Source organism: Manis javanica, chromosome 4 (genome assembly GCF_040802235.1).
Source record: "Manis javanica isolate MJ-LG chromosome 4, MJ_LKY, whole genome shotgun sequence".
NCBI classification, from domain to species: Eukaryota; Metazoa; Chordata; class Mammalia; order Pholidota; family Manidae; genus Manis; species Manis javanica.
This window is the reverse complement of record NC_133159.1, coordinates 124,254,098-124,272,400: the sequence shown is the minus strand read 5'-3', so window position 1 is coordinate 124,272,400 and position 18,303 is coordinate 124,254,098. Positions and strand designations below refer to the sequence as shown.

General features: G+C 42.9%; 1 protein-coding gene across 1 annotated transcript in view; it reads left to right on the top strand.

Annotated features, from left to right (window-relative positions):
• Positions 1-18,303, top strand: part of GLP2R (glucagon like peptide 2 receptor) — a 49,985-nt gene that overhangs the window by 15,959 nt on the left and 15,723 nt on the right. The window contains exons 5-9 of the mRNA XM_017658647.3: positions 6,265-6,371; positions 8,430-8,583; positions 9,592-9,751; positions 10,796-10,856; positions 11,985-12,054. Coding sequence (XP_017514136.3) covers positions 6,265-6,371; positions 8,430-8,583; positions 9,592-9,751; positions 10,796-10,856; positions 11,985-12,054 — 552 coding nt within the window. The remainder of the gene's footprint in view (positions 1-6,264; positions 6,372-8,429; positions 8,584-9,591; positions 9,752-10,795; positions 10,857-11,984; positions 12,055-18,303) is intronic.

Genomic DNA, 18,303 nt, shown 5'->3' with positions numbered 1-18,303 from the left:
AGAAAAGTCAAAAGAATAATAAGCACTCATAGATCCACTAGATTCAAAATGTATTAACATTTTGCCACATTTGCTTTCTCTCTGTTTCTTCTTCTGAAATATTTTAAAACAATTTGCAGAGTTCATGAGATTTCACCCCTAAGGACTTCCTGAGATTAAGGGCATTATTCTACATAAGTACAATACCATTATTTCAACTAAATAAAACTAACAGTAATTTCATCATATCAACTAATGTTTCATCCATATTCAAATTTCCCTAATTTTTATAGTGTTCCTTCCCTGGACCAGGATCTAACCTAGATATTGCATTTAGTTTCATATCACTGAACTATCTTTTAACAAAAAACAGTCCCCTCCTCTTCCCCTGATACTGGCTTTTTGAAGAGATCAGAAGAACTTGTAGAATGTCACACAGTCTGAATCTGTTTGACTGTTCCCTTGTGTTGTCATTAAATGTGTGCTTCCATCTATGTTTTCCATAAGCTGGAAGTTAGGATTGGAGGCTTGGTATGATTCAAACTAATCCTCGCAGGGGCTATATACATCCTGTAGCATCACTTCAGGAGACAAAAGTATCAGGTGTGGTACTGTAATGATGTCACGTTTGCTCACTCGGTCAGGTAGCACCAGCCAGGTCTCTCTACAGTAAAGGTACACTGTCCTTTTGTATTTGGTTGGTTGAGGGTGGGGTGATACTTTGGTACCATGTGTTTACCTTGCTCTCTAACCAACCTTCATCAGTGTTTTAACCTCATTGAGGATGCTTGTTTGAATTGATTCAAGCTTTATTATCCTTGTCATTTACTAGTTGGTGTTCTTCTGAAAAGAAGACCTCCTCCCCTTTCCCTCCTTTTTTGAGTATCACTATGGATTCACAGATTGTTTTGTGCACTTATACTTATTATCCTTTTTGATGCTCAACATTTTCTAGAATCAGCTAATGAAATCCCTTCAAACTAGCTCTCCTGTCCTTTTGCTATAAGCCCATCAGTCTTTGAGTACTTCCTTATTTTCTGGAACAAAGAGATGGTCCAAGCTCATCTTGTATTTTCCTTATTCCAGGACCAAGTCATCTATTCCTTCAAAGAGTCCTGGGTTCTTTAAGTGGAGGAATGATCTCAAAACCAAGATCTAAATGCTAGGTGTTCTCATTGCCGCTACAGCTAGGTACAGACTTTTAGTGTACAGACTTAAAAAAATATAGTTTTTGATTCAAATTTAACATTAAGGATTTTTACTTATCTTCTTTTACTCTGTATTATGTATATTTATCTTTTCCCAGTGAAAAATTTGCTTCCTAATAATATTATCATAATTAACCTTTTCCTACCATACATGTAAAATAGTTTCAACCTTAAAAACTTGAAATTGCCACTAAAAATATACACCTGTTTGGCAAAGTTACAGATTTCTTCTCAGCTCTTTTTGTCCTTAGACTATACCCTGTGTTCAGAATACTGTGTTCATAATTATTTAAAATCACTATTTTCTCTATGTGGTCATGTTATTAATCGGACATGTAGTTTTATTAATTTGTTTATATTAGTGCTAAGGGTTTGCCTTTTTCATTCTTCTCCCTTTGATTTTATTTTTTAATAAATAAAATATTGGCAGGTTTTGAAAGTCAAGACTATAAGAAAGTATACTTGGAGAAATCTTGTTCTCATCACTATCTCTGCCCTGTTTCTACCTACTCCCATAGATAACTATTTTTATTATTTTCTGGTTTAACCTTTTGCTCTTTTTACTTTACTTTTTGTCAAATTATAATATACATCTTATATGGGGGGTTTTGGCAAAACCGTACACACAGATAAATATGTAATTTCCCCAGTTTTCTTACCCAGATGGCAATATACAAGGTACCCTATGCTACATCAACTTTTTTCACTGACTCTGTCCTGGAAATTACATCAGTTCCTAGAAACATTTCTCTCCTTGTTTTGTTCATGGCTGCATAGTACTCTACCATGTATATCTACTACAGTTTATTAAGCTACTCTTCTATGACCTTTTGGGTTATTTTCAAACCTTTGTTACTAACAATGGCAACTTGAATAACCTTGTATGTGTATGATACTTTATATTTGTGGTGGTATATCTTTTGGAAGAGTCCTAGAAATGGAACTGCTAGATTAAAGGTAGGTGCATAATGTAATTTTGGTGCAAAATTGCCAAATTCCCCTCCCCAGGGATTGTACACCCTCCATGTATGAGAATACCTGTTTCCTCAGTTTGGGTGCATATTACACACTGACTATGAAGCTCTTCATAAAGTTGTCTAAGTGACATAGGTTCACTTGTTATCACTGAGAGTGAGCTGGAGACTTTCTGGGTGTTCTGGGGCCCTAGGGAAGTAGCCAAGTTTTGGTAGAGCCCTAAATGTAGAGGTCAGTTTGAGAAACTCCTCTAAAGGAATGCAATTAAACCAACTGCTCTAGTTGCTATTGGTGTTCCTGTTTCCCCTTGCCCTAACAACTGACTAACTTATTACAACAGGTATGTGCCTTTCTTTTCTGGTTCTCTGGCTCTGGGACCCATTTTGTCTCTGAAAGGCAGGCCAGAAGTACCAGGGAATAATGCCCCCCCAGGAGTATCCCTCAAACAATGACTGGAAGGAGTTAGTACATAAATATCCCAGCTCCCTCGGTCCCAGGGTGGTTAACGTTGAGGTTTCCAGAATTTCCCCAATGATATCAAGTTCCAGTCACTCGGTGGTGACTGTCTTGATACTGCACCCTTTACTTTTCCTGTCTAATTTCTCCTTCCCTTACTGATGGTTTTTTTCACATTCCATGTAAACTATTTGTATTCCAGTCCTTGTCTGAGAATCTTTTGTTGAGACCCAAACTAAGACACAGATAATTGAAAAATGAGCATTTGCCCTACATAAGACACAGACCTATATTTTTAAAAATAATAATTCAGAAACAGATTATTCGGTTATTTAATTAAACATGATAGTGTCCTGTCTCTAACAAAATAATGTTAAAATGATTCCCTAAGGTCTAGATATACTACCTTAATCATCAGTTTAAAGAAATCACACCACTTTGTCTGCACTAATCCTAAACACTTCTCTGCTTTCAAGAGATTTATAGCCAATCTAGAAAGACCAGACAACAGAAATCAACATGTTAGTGGATAATATAATTAATGCCCTAATTTGTGAAACAGAGCACAAGTGCTTTAGAGATTCAGAATTGACAGTATGCAGACTGGCATTCAGGGAAGAGTTTTTGCAAGAGCCAGGTTTGTGCTGGTCTTAGAATGATAGATTCTGTTTCAAGGACAAGAGAAACTAACAAGAGCAGTTAGAGACCTGACAGGATTTTAGAGATCTTGATGGGGTCCATAGAAAATAATTCTACATAGAAATTTAATCAGTGAAACTGATTTTGGACTTCTGAACTCCAGAAATGTAAGACAATAATTCATGTTGTTTTAAGCCACCAAATTTGTGGTAATTTGTTACAGCAGCCACAGAAGATTACTGTTAAAGAATATATTTTAAAAGTTTGCAGCTAACATCATACTAATTGGTAAAAAAGTGAATGCTTTGCCCTGAAATCTTTAACAAGGTAGTAAGCCCCCCACTCTCCACTTCTATTCAACATTGTACTGAAGGTCCTAGCCAGAGCAGCATGGCAAGAAAAAGAAATAAAAAACCGAGTTTGGAAATGAACAAGTAAAGATGTTGTTATTCACAGACAACATGATCATCTATAGGAAATCCCAAGGAATCTACACAAAAGACTAATGATACTAGTAAGTGAGTTTAGCAAGTTTGCAGGATACAGACAAATGTATAAAAATTAATTATATTTTTATGTTCTAATAATAAGCAATTGAAAATTGAAATTAAAAAATAATAATTTAATAAAACAGCATTAAAAATATGAAATACATGGGGATAAATTTGACAAAAGATGAGAAGGACTTATATACTGAAAACTACAAAGAACTGTGGACAGAAATTAAAGAAAATCTAAATGGAGGGATATACTGTGTTTGTGGACTCTAAACTGATCCATAGTTTCAATGCAATCCCAATGAAAATCCCTGCAGAATTCCTGTAGAAATTGATAAGTTGCTTCTAAAATTTATATGGAAATCAAAAAGACCTAGAATAACCAAAACAACCTTGAAAAACAACAAAGTTGGAAGACTAAATGATTTCAAGTCTTACTATAAATCCATAGTAATCAAGACAGTGAAGTATTGGCATAAAGATAAATACACAGACTAATGGAACAGAATATAAAGTCTAGAAAAAGACCCACACATATAAAGGCAATTGATTTTTGACAAAAGTGTCAAAGCTAGTCAATGGGGAAAAATCAAGCTTACTGAACAATTGATGTAAGAAAAACTGAACTTCAATCCTTGATCTACACCATAATAAAATAATTTACTAGAAATGGGTCATAGACCTAAAGGTAAGAGCTCAATCTATTAAGCTTCTAAGAAAAAAACATAGTTGAAAATATTAAGATCCTTGGGTTAGATAAAGATTTTAAAAATAGGGCACAAAAACACAAACTATAAAAGAAAAAGTTGATATATTGCAGTTTTTCAAAATAAACAACTTCTGTTCTTCTAAAGACTTTGTCAAAAAAATAAAAAGGCAAACCACTGAATGGGAGAAAATGCTTGCAAAACAAGTATCTGAGAGGAGATATATATCTATAATATCAAAGAACATTTACAATTCAAAATTAAGACAAACAATTGAATTTAAAAGATGGCCAAATATTTGAACAGATGCTTTACCAAGTAAGATGTACAGGTGGCAAATAAGCACATAGAATGATTCTTACCATTATTAGTCTTTAGAGAAGTGCAAATTAAAACCATAATAAGATACTACTACACACCCATTAGAATGGCTGAATTTTAAAAGATTTATTGTATGAAGTGTTAGTAGAGTCTAGAGCAGCTAGAAATCTCATTCATAGACTGCTGGTGGGAATGCCAATTGATACAACTTATCAATGGTTTGGCAGTTTCTTAAGAAATTAAAGTATATACTCTACTACCCCACCATTCTATTTCTAGATATTTATCTGAGAGAAAAAACAATGTCCACATAAAAAATTCTGCAAAAATTTTCATAGCAACTTTATTTGTGAAAGCCAACTCTGAAAACTATCCAAATGTCCATCAATAGGTGAGTGGATAAACAGTGATTTATTCACAATGGAATACTACTCAGCAATAAAACAGAATGAACTATTGATATGTGCTATGACGTGGATGAATCTCAAAATAATTATTCTGACTGAAATAAGCCTGACAACAAAAGAGTACACATCATAAGATTCAATTTATATAACATTTTAGAAAATGCAAACTAATCTCTGATGACAGAAAACAGACCAGTGTTTGCCTGGATGTAATTTGGCAAGGGGCACAGATGTACTATAAAGGGTCACAAGTCACAAGGAAACTCCTGGGAGGTGATGGAAACATTCATTATCTTGAAAGTGTTGATAAAATCACAGTATAGTCTTGTCCAAATTCATCAAGGTTCGTACTTCAAATATGTGCAGTTTATTGTACACCACTTATAATTCAATAAAGCTGATAATAGATATGCAGAGAAGTTTAAAATATAGGTTAGCATATAATGAGTATTTACTGTGGGTTCTTGTACAAAAATTTATTTAGAAACAGAACCTTCACAGTGATATGCATGATGGATTGAGTTCAAGAAGGTGGGATTCTGTTGGAAAATTACACTTAATAATACAGAATTTCCAATAAATTACCCTCTGTTCACCATCAGGCTATTCTGGAGATCTAAGAAAATATTCCAGTATTTTATTGGGTCTTTGTCTAAAGGGTCACCTATGAAAAGTCATTTTAGGAGGGAGACCCTCAGATGGACACCTGACCCCATTTCCCCGTCAGAGGGACCCCTATACTCTAGGGACAGCATGCTCAGGGACAAGGAGGCTGTCCACATTCCCAAGGTACCCTCTTGTCCTGGGCACAGTTCTTCTTTAATACTATGACTCTTGGTGCATTAAAGCTGGGCTGCGGGACCAGCCATGGGGGTGATGCTCACTGTGGGCTTTTCACTCATCAAGCCCCTTTGGCCTCTGAGATGTGCCAGAGAGCAGTCTAAGCTACCTTACTTGGGTGTCAACAAGGGTAGAGTGCATGTCTAGGCCCCTGGCGGTCCTGGGCATGGAGCTGGGGGTTGGGGACCATAGGCACCTGGCTTGGTGGTCATATCTGCTCTTCCTCTGTGTTTAGGTGGAACACCATGCCTTGCTGTCAACCTTGCAGCTATTGTACACCGTGGGGTACTCCCTCTCCATCGTCTCCCTCCTCCTGGCTCTCACCCTCCTCTTGTTTCTTCGGTAAGTGGAATTTCTGCCAGCATGTATTCAGGCAGGTGCCCTGGAATTTGCTCATTGGCTGCCTCTAGAAGGCAGTAGAAGCCTGGCCTGGATGATGTCGTGGCTCACCAAAGCTAGAAAGTGTCTGAGAGTCTCCAGACCACATATCCCACTTTTCAGGTGAAGGCAAAAGAGATCAGGGTGCAGTGAGAGACGCTAAGTCATCCCACATCACAAAGCCTAGCAAGAACTGGAATCTGGGACTTTTAACTCTGCTTTAGCCTCTTGTGGGTTAGATAATCTCTTGTGTGCCCAGCTCTGCTGTAAATTTCTAATCATGCCATTGCTACCACAGCCCATTCTCACCACAACTCTCTCAGAGGCATTACTTTTACAGAAGAGATTAAGAAACTTCCCCAAAGCAAATTAGTGAGTGGTAGATCGGCATTTTAATCCAGGGCCCTCAGATTCCAATTTTCTATCAAAACATTTGAGTACTTCCTCAGCCAGGCACAGTTCTAAGCACATTATATGCATTAAGTCATTTAAATCTCTAATCAGAATTAAGATTAAATCTAATCCGAGGAGATTAGCATTATTATTACCTCCATTTTATAAATGAGTTCACTGAAATATGGCTAGATCAAATAATTTGCGCGAGATCACACAGCTGGTGAGCGATGAGCCAGAATCACAATTGGCAGCCCAGGGCCTGAGCATTTCATTCCCTTACACTGTCTTTCAGAATCCAAAGCTTGAAAGCATTTTACAACTAAATCAATTTTAGAAATCACCCAAGTGAGAGATTTATGGACCTCTCAGGGAGCCTCTAAAGTGGTCTCTCGGTCTCAGCCCATTCAGAACATAACTGAGTATAACTTAGCAGAATGAGAACTTGACACAGCTGCAGGAGACCTGAATGGAGACCCTTGAGATGTGGACAGGTTCAGACCAGCTCTCCACCTGACTCTGCTAGCCCTGGGCCTGGCCCCATCTGCCCCTTCAATCCCAGGATGGCCTGTGGCTCCCGGAGCAGAATCATGAGCATCTGCCCCACTGGGAAAGCAATTCTTGAGCAATGGGAGGATTCCAGAGCCTGTACCCGCTGATATCCCTGACCACTCACCTTTCCAAAGTCCCAGAACCAAGCCAGGAGAAAATAATTGCCTGGTCCTGAAGGAAGTAACTTCAGCTGAGACTTGGTCGGCCATATCCTGTCCATTTTGCCTCAGGTGCTGGAAGGAGCAAGACCCAGCCCCTGCCCTTGGGTAGCTCCCCAGTCTCGTTAGGGAAAAGGAAGCATAAATCATAAAACACAAGGACCTACCTCAATCCTTCTTGGATATTAAAAAAGTAACAATAGCTCTAAAGCAAGGCAGGTGTGTGCCACATAGAGACACAGGCAGGGCGCAGTGATGGAAAAGGGTCCTTTTGGTTGGAGAGTCCAAGGATGCATCTGTACATCAGCCAATACAAGAAAGAGGCTGCAGGAAGCTCCAGGTAGGCGAGGAAGAGGTGATAAGAGCTGACATTTTCTGGGCACTTATTATGTGTCAGGTACTCAGTGAGCACATCACCCATTAACTGGTTGAATGCTGCAACACTTTGAGGTAAGAGTTCACGCTCTCACAGGTGGCAGAGCCTTAGAAAGGCTCTACGCTTTGGCCTCAGAGCTTCTGGGTCTGAATCTCAGCTCTACCACTCACTGCTATAAGACTTTGGACAGGTGACTTAACCCTTTTGCCTCAATTTCCCCATTTGTATAATCAGGACAATATTCAGTACCTACTCCTCCAGTGGCTATAAAGAATAAGGATACCCATAGGTCATGTAAATGCCTTGGAACAGAGGCTGACATATTGAACATCTTCTGTAGGTGTGAGCTGTCATCATCCCCATTTCACAAATGAGGAAAATGAGGCACAGAGAAGTAAGATCTCATGACCCCACCCTTCAGCTCTGGAGCCTACACTGTGAACCTCTGCCCTTTAGTGATAGATATGCAGGTGTTTCAGGCACATGCCTGTTGGTCTGAGCCATTCGTTCCTGAGGGAAGGCATTCGGTTTTCTTTCGCACAGAAAACTCCACTGCACACGCAACTACATCCACATGAACTTGTTTGCGTCTTTCATCCTGAGAGCCCTGGCCGTGCTGGTAAAGGATGTCATCTTCTACAACTCTTACTCCAAGAGGCCTAACAATGAGAAAGAGTGGATGTCCTATGTGTCAGAGGTATGTTCCTCCTCACCATTGGCCTCCCACCTGGTGGATCAGTGCTGGAAATCAGAGGGCAGGAAGATGGGGAAGGGGAAGAGGGACATAAAGGGGTGTCAGAAGTTTCTGGTTAGAGAGATGCCATCTGACTTAAATAACAACCTCCAAGAGTGGAGCAGGTAAAGGAATCAGTGGCAGAGGGGTTCACTGTGGGGCTGTGGTAAAAGCCCTCGGGTGAGAAACCTCTTCATCTATAAACAAAAGAGTTGAACTAGATCCACCCTTTTTACTATTATTATTTTAAAGCAGCAGAGCTTTTCCATATTGATGTCTGCATCTGATGAGGTAGTTTTCCCTTACTCTATCAATAATGAATACAGTAAGCTGTTAAACTAACCTTGTATTCCTGGAATAAACCCAACTAGGTTCAGATGTATCATTCTTTCTCTTATATTGTCAAATTCCATTTGCCAATACTGTGTTCTGTTGTGCATTTCCTTATCTACATTCATGAGTAGTTTTCTTTTCTTGTAATGCCTTTGCCAGGTTTTGAGATATAGTTTATGCTGACCTCTTAAGACAAATCAGACTTGTTCCTTCTTTCTCTATTCTCTGGAAAAGTTTATTTAAGATGGGCATTATTTCTTCCTTTAATTTTTGGTAGATTCCACCAGTGGAGCCACTTGGACCCAGAGATCTTGGTTATTGATTCCTAGCTTAATTAAACTGAGATCAGAGAACATACCCTTTAGTTTCCTTTAAGGAAGTTGCTGATGATGAATTCTCTGTTTCTGCTTGTCTAAGAATGCCTAGAATGTCAAGGAAGAGACTGGGATTTAAAAGCTGCGAGAAGCCCTCCGTCACATTTTCATATTGCTGCCAACTCTCTGAGATGGTCAGCAAGGGTTAGGGAGAGAGGGGAGTAAAGAGGGAGGGGGTTATATGTGGGGAAGCCCTTGTCCATCCACTTGGGGTCCAGATGCTGAGAAAGCCTAGGCTCACCCTCAGGTGCTCTGTCGTCTGCAGATATCCACCTCCTGCCGCTCAGCCCAGGTTCTGCTGCACTACTTCGTGGGTGCCAATTACTCATGGCTGCTAGTTGAAGGCTTATATCTGCACACACTGCTGGAGCCCACAGTGCTTTCTGAGAGGCGGCTGTGGCCCAGATACCTGCTGGTGGGTTGGGGTGAGTGACCTGAACCCCCAGCCTCTTCTCCTGGCACCATCATAATGTGGGAGTCCTGTAGAGCCTTTGGTCAGAGTTAGAGACCCAGCTGGAGGGAGGGCTCTGGGACAGATAATTCCTCAATGACAAGAGGTTCTGAAGAGAAGGGTGTGTGTGTGAGAGAGAGATGGAGGGGTTGGGGGGAGAGAGACAGCATATGCACAAGTGCTGTAGACCCAAAGAACATGTTAAAAAATTGAGATGTCTTTTTGTAGAGTCAGATGACATTCCTCCTACCCTGTCCCCAACTGTATTGGTCTGCTAGGCTTGCCATAACAAAATACCACAAGCTAAGTGGCTTTAACAACAGACATTAATTTCTCACAGGTACAGAGGCTGGAAAGTTTGAGATCAGGGTGCCAGTATGGTGAAGTTCTGGCAAAGCCTCTTCCTGGCTTGCAGACAGCTGCCCTCTCCTGTAGCCTCCCCTGTTTGAGAGAGAGAAAGCAAGCTCTCTCTGGCCTCTTCTTAAAAGGCACTAATTCCTTCATGATGATCCTCTCCACACCCTCCACTCACCTCCCACCCCCTTTTCCAAACCTAGTACCTCCAAGGGTCCCATCTCCAAATATCATCACATAGTGGGTAGAGCTTCAACATATGAATCTAGGGAAGGGGACACAAACATTCAGTCTATAATGCCAATGAAATCTTCAAAACGGGGTCTACGACCCCCGTTGCCACAAACTCTTGGAGAATTTGAGGCTGCAGGATTCAGAGGAAATAACGTTGGCCTGTGACTCAGGAGATTCTCGTTAATGTCTTTGGATTTATTCAAAACTGCCTTGAGATGTGGCAAATCCATTCTCCTCTCTGCTTCCTGGTTTGTCTGACAGCAAAACAATGGCTGGGCCCCATGTCACCCTAGATCTCACAGTCCAAGAGTCTATGATATTTGGGCTTCTGTAAGTTTTAACCAGCTGTGTTTGTCCCATCAGGCTGAGGTGGGAGGCAGGCAAGTTTAGCCCACCGGCTTCTAACTGCATTTTCCTGTTTTCTCCTCAGTCTTCCCGCTGCTGTTTGTTATACCCTGGAGTATTGCCCGCACACAGCTGGAAAACACAGGGTAGGTAATTCATCTGTTTTTACACTTGCATGAGCCAATAATTCCCAGATATGCCCCAATACAAGGATATCTACCATTTTCCCAAAGAGAACATGCACCCCCTTCCATCTTGGCCATCTAGAATATGCTGAGGAATGTTGATAAAATAATGAAAGATCTTTCTTAGAGGAATTAGTTTATTAAGTTAGTTACACATGCAAATTAGCATAAAATTAACACAGATGAGCACAAAAATAGGCTGCATAGGTTAGCAGTGACCCTAGGTACATAAGGATATAGGTACAGAATGGCTATTGCATCAACATTCACAGTGGGGAGAAAAAGACAAATTGGAATGGGTGAAGGTACAAACTTTCAGTTGTAAAATAAATTCTGGGGTTGTTATTTCCATGAAATAAATTCATAGCTAGTTAACAATACTATCCTGAATATCTGAAAGTTGCTAAGAGAGTAAATCTTAAAAGTTCTCATCACAAGAAAAATGATTTATAATTATGTGTGGTAACAACATATGGTAGACTTACTGTGCTGATTATTGACAATATACATATATGGTGAATTATTATGCTCTACACCTGAAACTAATATAATATGTCGATTATATCTCAATTAAAAAACAACAAAATCACCAAACGAAACATGTCTGTCAGTATAGGAGTCCATGAACAAATTGTGGCATACCTGTGTTGTGCAATATCATGAGACAACTGAAAAAATAAGTTAGTTGTTTAACTTTTGACTTCTCTAGGGACTAAGTCTGGACAGCACTTTGTTAAGCCTGCTACTGAATAAGGTATAGCCTATGATCCTACTTTTTCCTCCAAATAACTACCACCAAAATGTCCCCGGAATAACTAAGAATTTAAATTTGTATGAACATGGAGAAAAGTGCGGATGGATGCGCACCAAGCTGTTAGCATTGAAGAACGCTGCACTGGTAAGAAAAGTCAGTAGTACTGTGCCACTAGGAAAGGGTAGTAGTTCTCTCTTCTCCTCTCCCAGCCCTCGGGAGAATGATGCGTGGAGAGTAAGTCTTGAGTGGGAGCATCCTTCTCCCAAATGGCATGAGGCTTTTGCATTCAACCTCATCATGATTTTAAGTCTTCTGTTGCGTGCTCTTTGCCGTAGGTGCTGGGTGACCAACAGGAATAAGAAGGTCTGGTGGATCATCCGAGGACCCATGTTGCTTTATGTGATGGTAAGGACCGCCCCACCCACCCTTTTTCCTCTCTGAGCTCAGCAGCTGTGGAGAACCCGGCTGCCTCTCCCCAGGGCCCCCATCAGATTCTCTGGCTCAGAACGTGCCTGGGCCAGATCCTTGAGAGGGAAACGCTGAGCCGTGAATAGGGTCTGCTGAATAAGAAGGAACAGGTTAGAAATGTCTCCTTGTTCTGATTCAGGACTTGTAAAATCAAGGCTGCACAACACACTCTCATCTCTTTGGGTCCTCCGAGTATGTACAGGAACCTGCAATCAGTACAGCGGCCCGGTGGGGAGTGGCTGCAGTGCTTACAGGGCCCTGGGGATGCAGGCATCTTCACAGACGGGCAAGCCCAGGGTACTGAAGCTGTTGGCTTGGATTTTAATGCTATTAGCAAGGGAAAGGGGAGACTAAGGAAGCTGCTTTTGGAGGAGGAGGGCATACAGTCAGCATTAACCCAAAGCTGTGATGAGGTTAGAGTTGGGAGATGATGCTACTCTGAGACCTTGAGGAGGAAGGACCTTCACCCCTTGTGGTCCAGAATTTTGGGGCTGGAGAGGGTCTGACTGACCCAGAGTCATAAGGTTCCTTTAGATGGTAGTGTGTGAGTTGAAATCTGCCAAAGAAGCTTATGGGAAAGGATGGGGAGTTAGCAAACGAGGCGCTGTGTTCCGTGCTCTGCCTACCCTCTTCCCCCACGGGTTGCCAGGTGTTCCATTTCTCGCATTTTGTGTAAATAAGCTGGCACTTGTGGTTTCATGAAAGAACAAACCTTGTTTTCAGGGAAGAACATCAATGTTTGTCAATAACAGAAGGCAACTCTCCACCCAAACCTTGGCGGCACACACACTGCCTCTTATGACCCTTCCAGTCTTTCCATGCACAGCTGAGAGTGACAGCTCAGTGACGTCCTACCACACACGTTCCAAGGCCATGGGGTGAGCTCTGCCCACGCCCACCCACTTTCACTGTGCCACAACCCTGGCCTCCCCAGCCACACTGCCCAGCTGTGGCCCCAGCACCTACCTCCTGCCTGGCACCCCCACTACTACCCCGTGACATTTACTGAGCATCTCCTACATACCAGCACCACTGTAAGTGCTTTGTGTATATTGATTCATTTAATCTTCCCAGAAAACTTAGGAGGTAGGCACTGTTATGATGTTTCTTGTATTGGTGAGGACACTGAGAAAATGAGAAGTTACCTACCTAAAGTCACAGCCAGTAAGTGGGGGGCACTGGATCTCAGCCCAAAGGGACTGATTGGGTGATACCAACGCTTATAACCACAGCACGGTGCGGCTGTCCCCAAATGCTTATTGCCTCCACCCCACGTGCCTGGAGTAGCAACTGCTGCAGGCTTTTCCTTTATTAGTACCCAGCTTCAGACCCTCCTCAGGTTTGAGCCCCCTCCTCTGCCATCTTATCCACCTGACTGCCGTACCTGAACAGCCCCATCACCAAGTAGAAATGCTCATGTCCTCCTCTGTGTCCTTCCAAGACCCTATACAGATCTCTGCTGCAGCCCCAGAATGTTTTATTGCAAGTATTTGTCCCAAACCTGTCTGCTACCGCCATAAGCCCCATGTCGTATTTATCCTGGCGGCCAGCCTGAGCATACAGAGGGTCCTGCCTGAACTTACTCAGCCAATGCTTGTGACCTGCACTCCCGGGCACTGGAAGGGTCTTGCTAACCAGGCAGAATAAAGCAGGAAGGAGGCCAGCAGGCGCCCCCTAAGGAGTTCAGGCTCTGCCCAGCTGGACCCCTAGAGCTTACCCTGCAGTCTTCAGGAGGTTACATCAGTAGTCCTCAATCTTGGTTGGTCTTAGAATCACCTAGGTGTCTTCAAATATTTTCCTTGGGTCTCACATGCAGAGATTTGTGTTTCGTTGATCACAGGTGTGTCCTAGAGAATCTCATGTGCAGCTAGGCTTGAAGAGCACTTTGCTACACCCTCACCTGCCGCTCAAAATGTAGTCACCTGAGCGCTTGCTATAAACTCAGGTCCCCAGGTCCCACCCAGACCTGCTGAATCGTAATCTGCATGGCAACAAGAAGCCCAGGTTTGGGGTGTACATTAAAGTCTGAGAAGCTGTTGCCCACACACCAGTGGTTCTCAAAGCTGTATGTGCATTAGAACATGGTGGTGGCTCATACTCCGGAGGACCACATCAGAAATTCTGGAGGTGGAGCCCACGCAGTTGTGGTTTTAAAAGCTCCCAAGTGATTCAGATGGACAGCCAGGGCTGGAACCACATCTCTGGACCTTCCTGCTTGGCTGCGAATGGCTGGCTGACCTGTGCACTAGCTTCTCCTGGTGCTTCCTAGCTCCTGAAGCCACGTTCTCCCCTATTGGACAAGAGCATGTGCTCTATCTTCTCATCTTGAATGAAATGACCTTTATATGCTCTTGCTTCTAACTCCAGTTGTGTCCAGTTACACAGAAATGGCCAGGGTCACCCACTGGCTCCTCACCCTCCTATCCAACCTCCCACCCTCCTGCTCACCCCACCAGCAAATGCCACCACCACCCGCCAGCCCCCCAGCAGGAAGCCTGGGTGTCCTCCTAGCCTCTATCCACTTGCTCCCGGGACCGTCTGCTCAGACTTCGAGTCTTATCAGTTTTTTCTCTGAAGATCTCTCCAAGCTGCCTCCTTCTTATGTCACTGTCACCATTCCTCTTCAGTCTCCTGGGATTTCTCTTGCAGACTTCTGCAGAAGTCTTCTATTTGGTCCCCCCTTTTCATTCTCGCCCCCAGCAGTCCAACCTCTTTTTTACAGCCAGAGATGTCTTTCTTGAGGAAAGTTTGATTATGTCTCTTCTCTACATGTGATTTTTTAATGGCCTCAGGCTTGGTTCCAAACTCCTAAGTGCGATAAGTATTGTCAGTCCTTGCCTACCCACCCAACCACAAGTACCCCGTGCTCTCTCTATATGGAGAAACCCACAGTTCCCCACATGTGTCCTAAGGTTTTCTCCTCCCATGCCACTGCCCACATTGTTTCTCTGCCTGGAGTGCCCATTTGATAACCTCTTTTGGAGACAGAGCTTTTTATTAATCTCTCTATCCTGCAAATTAAGCCAAGTCAAATGGTATGACTGGAAGGACAAGTTCACAATCATCCTCAGGTTCATGAAGGCCTCACAGAGGAATTGCTGAACTATCATTGTCTGGGTCTTTGGGGTCTGGACAAAAGGAAATGGGCCTGAATAGAAATGATGAAAATTCCCCTTAATCACAAGGAGGAACATCTGAACATGAGCTGGCGAAACACTGACATGGACCACAGAGAAAGGCTTTTGATTGACCCTCTCTATCAGCTGCTAGGAGGAGACCCTGTCCTGAAGCACAGGGAGCTGAACCCAGTGCCTTCTCAACCTGTCCACACATAGGATTCTGCGGTTCTGTGCCCCGGTTTTAGGCTCTCAGGGAAGTGGGGCTTATGTGTCCCACGAGACACGAAATGAAACAGAAAGGCCATGCAGTGATGTAGAGGGAGTCTGCCTGGGAGTTAGGAGCCTGGGTTTCCTAACTAACTTGTGTGCCCTAGAGACAAGTGAGCTAACATCTCTGGGACTCTGTTTCCTCATCTGTAAAATCAGAGTTGGACTAGATCAGTAGTTCTCAGCTGAGGGCAATTCTGCTCCCTGGGGGCATTTGGCCAAGTCTGGAGCCATGTTTAATTGTCCCAACTGGGGTAGAGGTGGGGGTACTACCTCTATCTAATGGGTAGAGGCCAGGGATGCTACTTAAATGTCCTACAGTGCACAGCACAGCCCCCACCACCCAGAATCATCCTGCCCCAAACATCAGCTGTGCTGATGTGGAGGAGCCCTGTGCTGGACACTGGCTGCATAGTAGAACAAATGTCAAGGTTTAAAAGAAAAAAAAAAAAAAACTCAGGCTGGACTTGACCCGAGATTGATGGAAACAGAATTTCTGCCATGTTGGGCTTCCTCAGGACTGGACTGGAACCATGCTCATTCCCTCTCTTGTACCTTCATTTAACATTTAATGAGCACTTGCTCTGTGCATGGCTTAGTGGTAATTTCTTTCAGGGGCAAAAAGATGAATGTCCCCAGAATTTCTGCCCTCAGGGAATTCAGAGTCTAACAATTATTATTCTGAGGCTCATCAGATCATGACTGAGCCAATATCTGCCTTCATGTTCGGTCTAAGACCACACGTTACAGCTTTCCACTGACCGGAGTAGAGAGAACCCTAGAATTCCTTGGGCCGCACATGGAAAGAGCCTGGGTCCTGAGTGAATGCATGGAGCAGAACTCCCCCACAGCTTCACTAGATTGTTTCATGAGCAACAAAGCAAATCTTTATTGCATCCCCCCCCCCAAAAAAAAAAGAATTTCTTGATCCACATATTTTCTAGTTACACTGTAGTGTTAAAAAGTAACAATCGTTAAGATCTTGCTGGTAGCATTTGGCATTTCAGGGCACTTCACAATCTTCTTTCATCTTGGCCAATTTGAGGGTGGCACCTATTTTCTGGAGCATGGAGCAGAGGCTTCTGGGAAAAGCCAACTGTGTCAGTGAACAAAGCAGTGGGACCAAGGAGAGTCTCCCATCCCAGACTTCCTGGTGAGTGTCCCTCATTATCATTGCTGACCTTCCCCTACTACTGCCCAGCCTCAGTCTGCATTTGCTGATCAGTATCTGGGTGGATGTGAATGTGCATCATACCAGATTCCCAGACATATCAGCTGGCTGCATCTGCTACTCTTTTTATTCTCTGGATTTCACAAATAAACATAATGTGACACCCTAAAGACTCCACACACTCTGTGGTTCTTTCACCAAACTCAGAAATTGGAGAATTCCCATTTCCTTCAGGATATAAGACTCCACTGCTTAGATTAACCTGTTACCTTTATTCGCTCTTACTGAATCTTCTCTGATAACCTCAGGACTTGGGGAAGCTGAGAAATTAGTCAAATTGGTCTTCATTGACCTTGTCCCTTTTTAGGTCCCCTGCTTCAGCAGGAACCCAGGGGTTTTCTGTCACCCTGGGTTTCCCAGGACATCTCCTCACACCCATATTGCTTTCCTCTTCAGAGTGGTGATCTCTCCATGTCCAGTACTTTCCTACCCCATCAAAAACACACCTTTGCTACATCTCATCTTCTGCTTTCTGTGGTGAAAGTCACACCACAGGCATTTATTGGATTCTTCATTGTTATACAAATGAACAACGAATAAATGAGAGACAGAGAGAGGGCTCCCTTTCTCCTCTCCCAGTTGCTCTTTCCCCTCTATCTGATTTGTGCCCTTAAAGCAGGGCTGAGGGGATGAAGTATTTTAACCCAAAGGGTAGCTCTGATGGCAGGCCTTTTTGTCCACACAACAGGCCAGAGGAGGAGGGACTGAGGGCAGGTGAAAGAGTTTAGGGGTCGATGAAGCCTACCTCTGAGCCCCCATCATGCCAACCATCACCTCTGCCAGCCTGCAGGTCCAGGTCTGAGCACAAGAGTTGAGGTACCAAAGAAGCGTGACCAAGAATATTATATCTGATCATGCATTCTGTACTGACTAGGACTTGAAAGGGAGCCTTGGTTGTTTAGGGTCCTAAGTACCCCCTCTCTGGTCACAGAATCCAAGAGGAGTAGGCTGGGTTATTGAAAGTTTTCCTCATTCAGCCCCTTTCCTGCTTATTGCACAAATGAGATGTAACTGCTGACTCTTGTCTTCTGAGATGCCCAGATGAATGGAGGCTCCAAAGTCAACCAGGCTGGTGTTTCATTCCCTGGCAGTAAAGAAGTGCTTCCTCGTATGGCCCGTTGGTTGATGTCCATTTTCTTGTGTCTGGTCTCTGGAAGACACAAAAAACATCAAGTCAGCATGCTCCTCATTATAACTCTTCAATTCCTAGGAAACAGTCTGATTGAAATTAATTTGCTTAAATCCATGCCTTTCCCCTGCTAAGCTAACTTTGTAAGAAAAATGCCTGAGTTCAACAAATCGCTAAGCCAAGGACATAACGTTTTCTCTTGGTGATGAAAAACAGATATCTCCCATTAAAAGGGATAAATTACTTGGTTACATTCAGTTTGTATTTAAGTGTTCTGTTACTAAATAATTTTTGGCTGGGAAGCTCTGTCATTCTTGCTGGCTTGTGGATTGGATAAGTAGCCTCTTGCCTGAGATTCTAGCCTCTTAGCTTTCAGCACTGATTCTCCTGAGGTTCATAAGGAGTCATAACAGGTACAGGTTGGATTCTGCAGCTCGTGT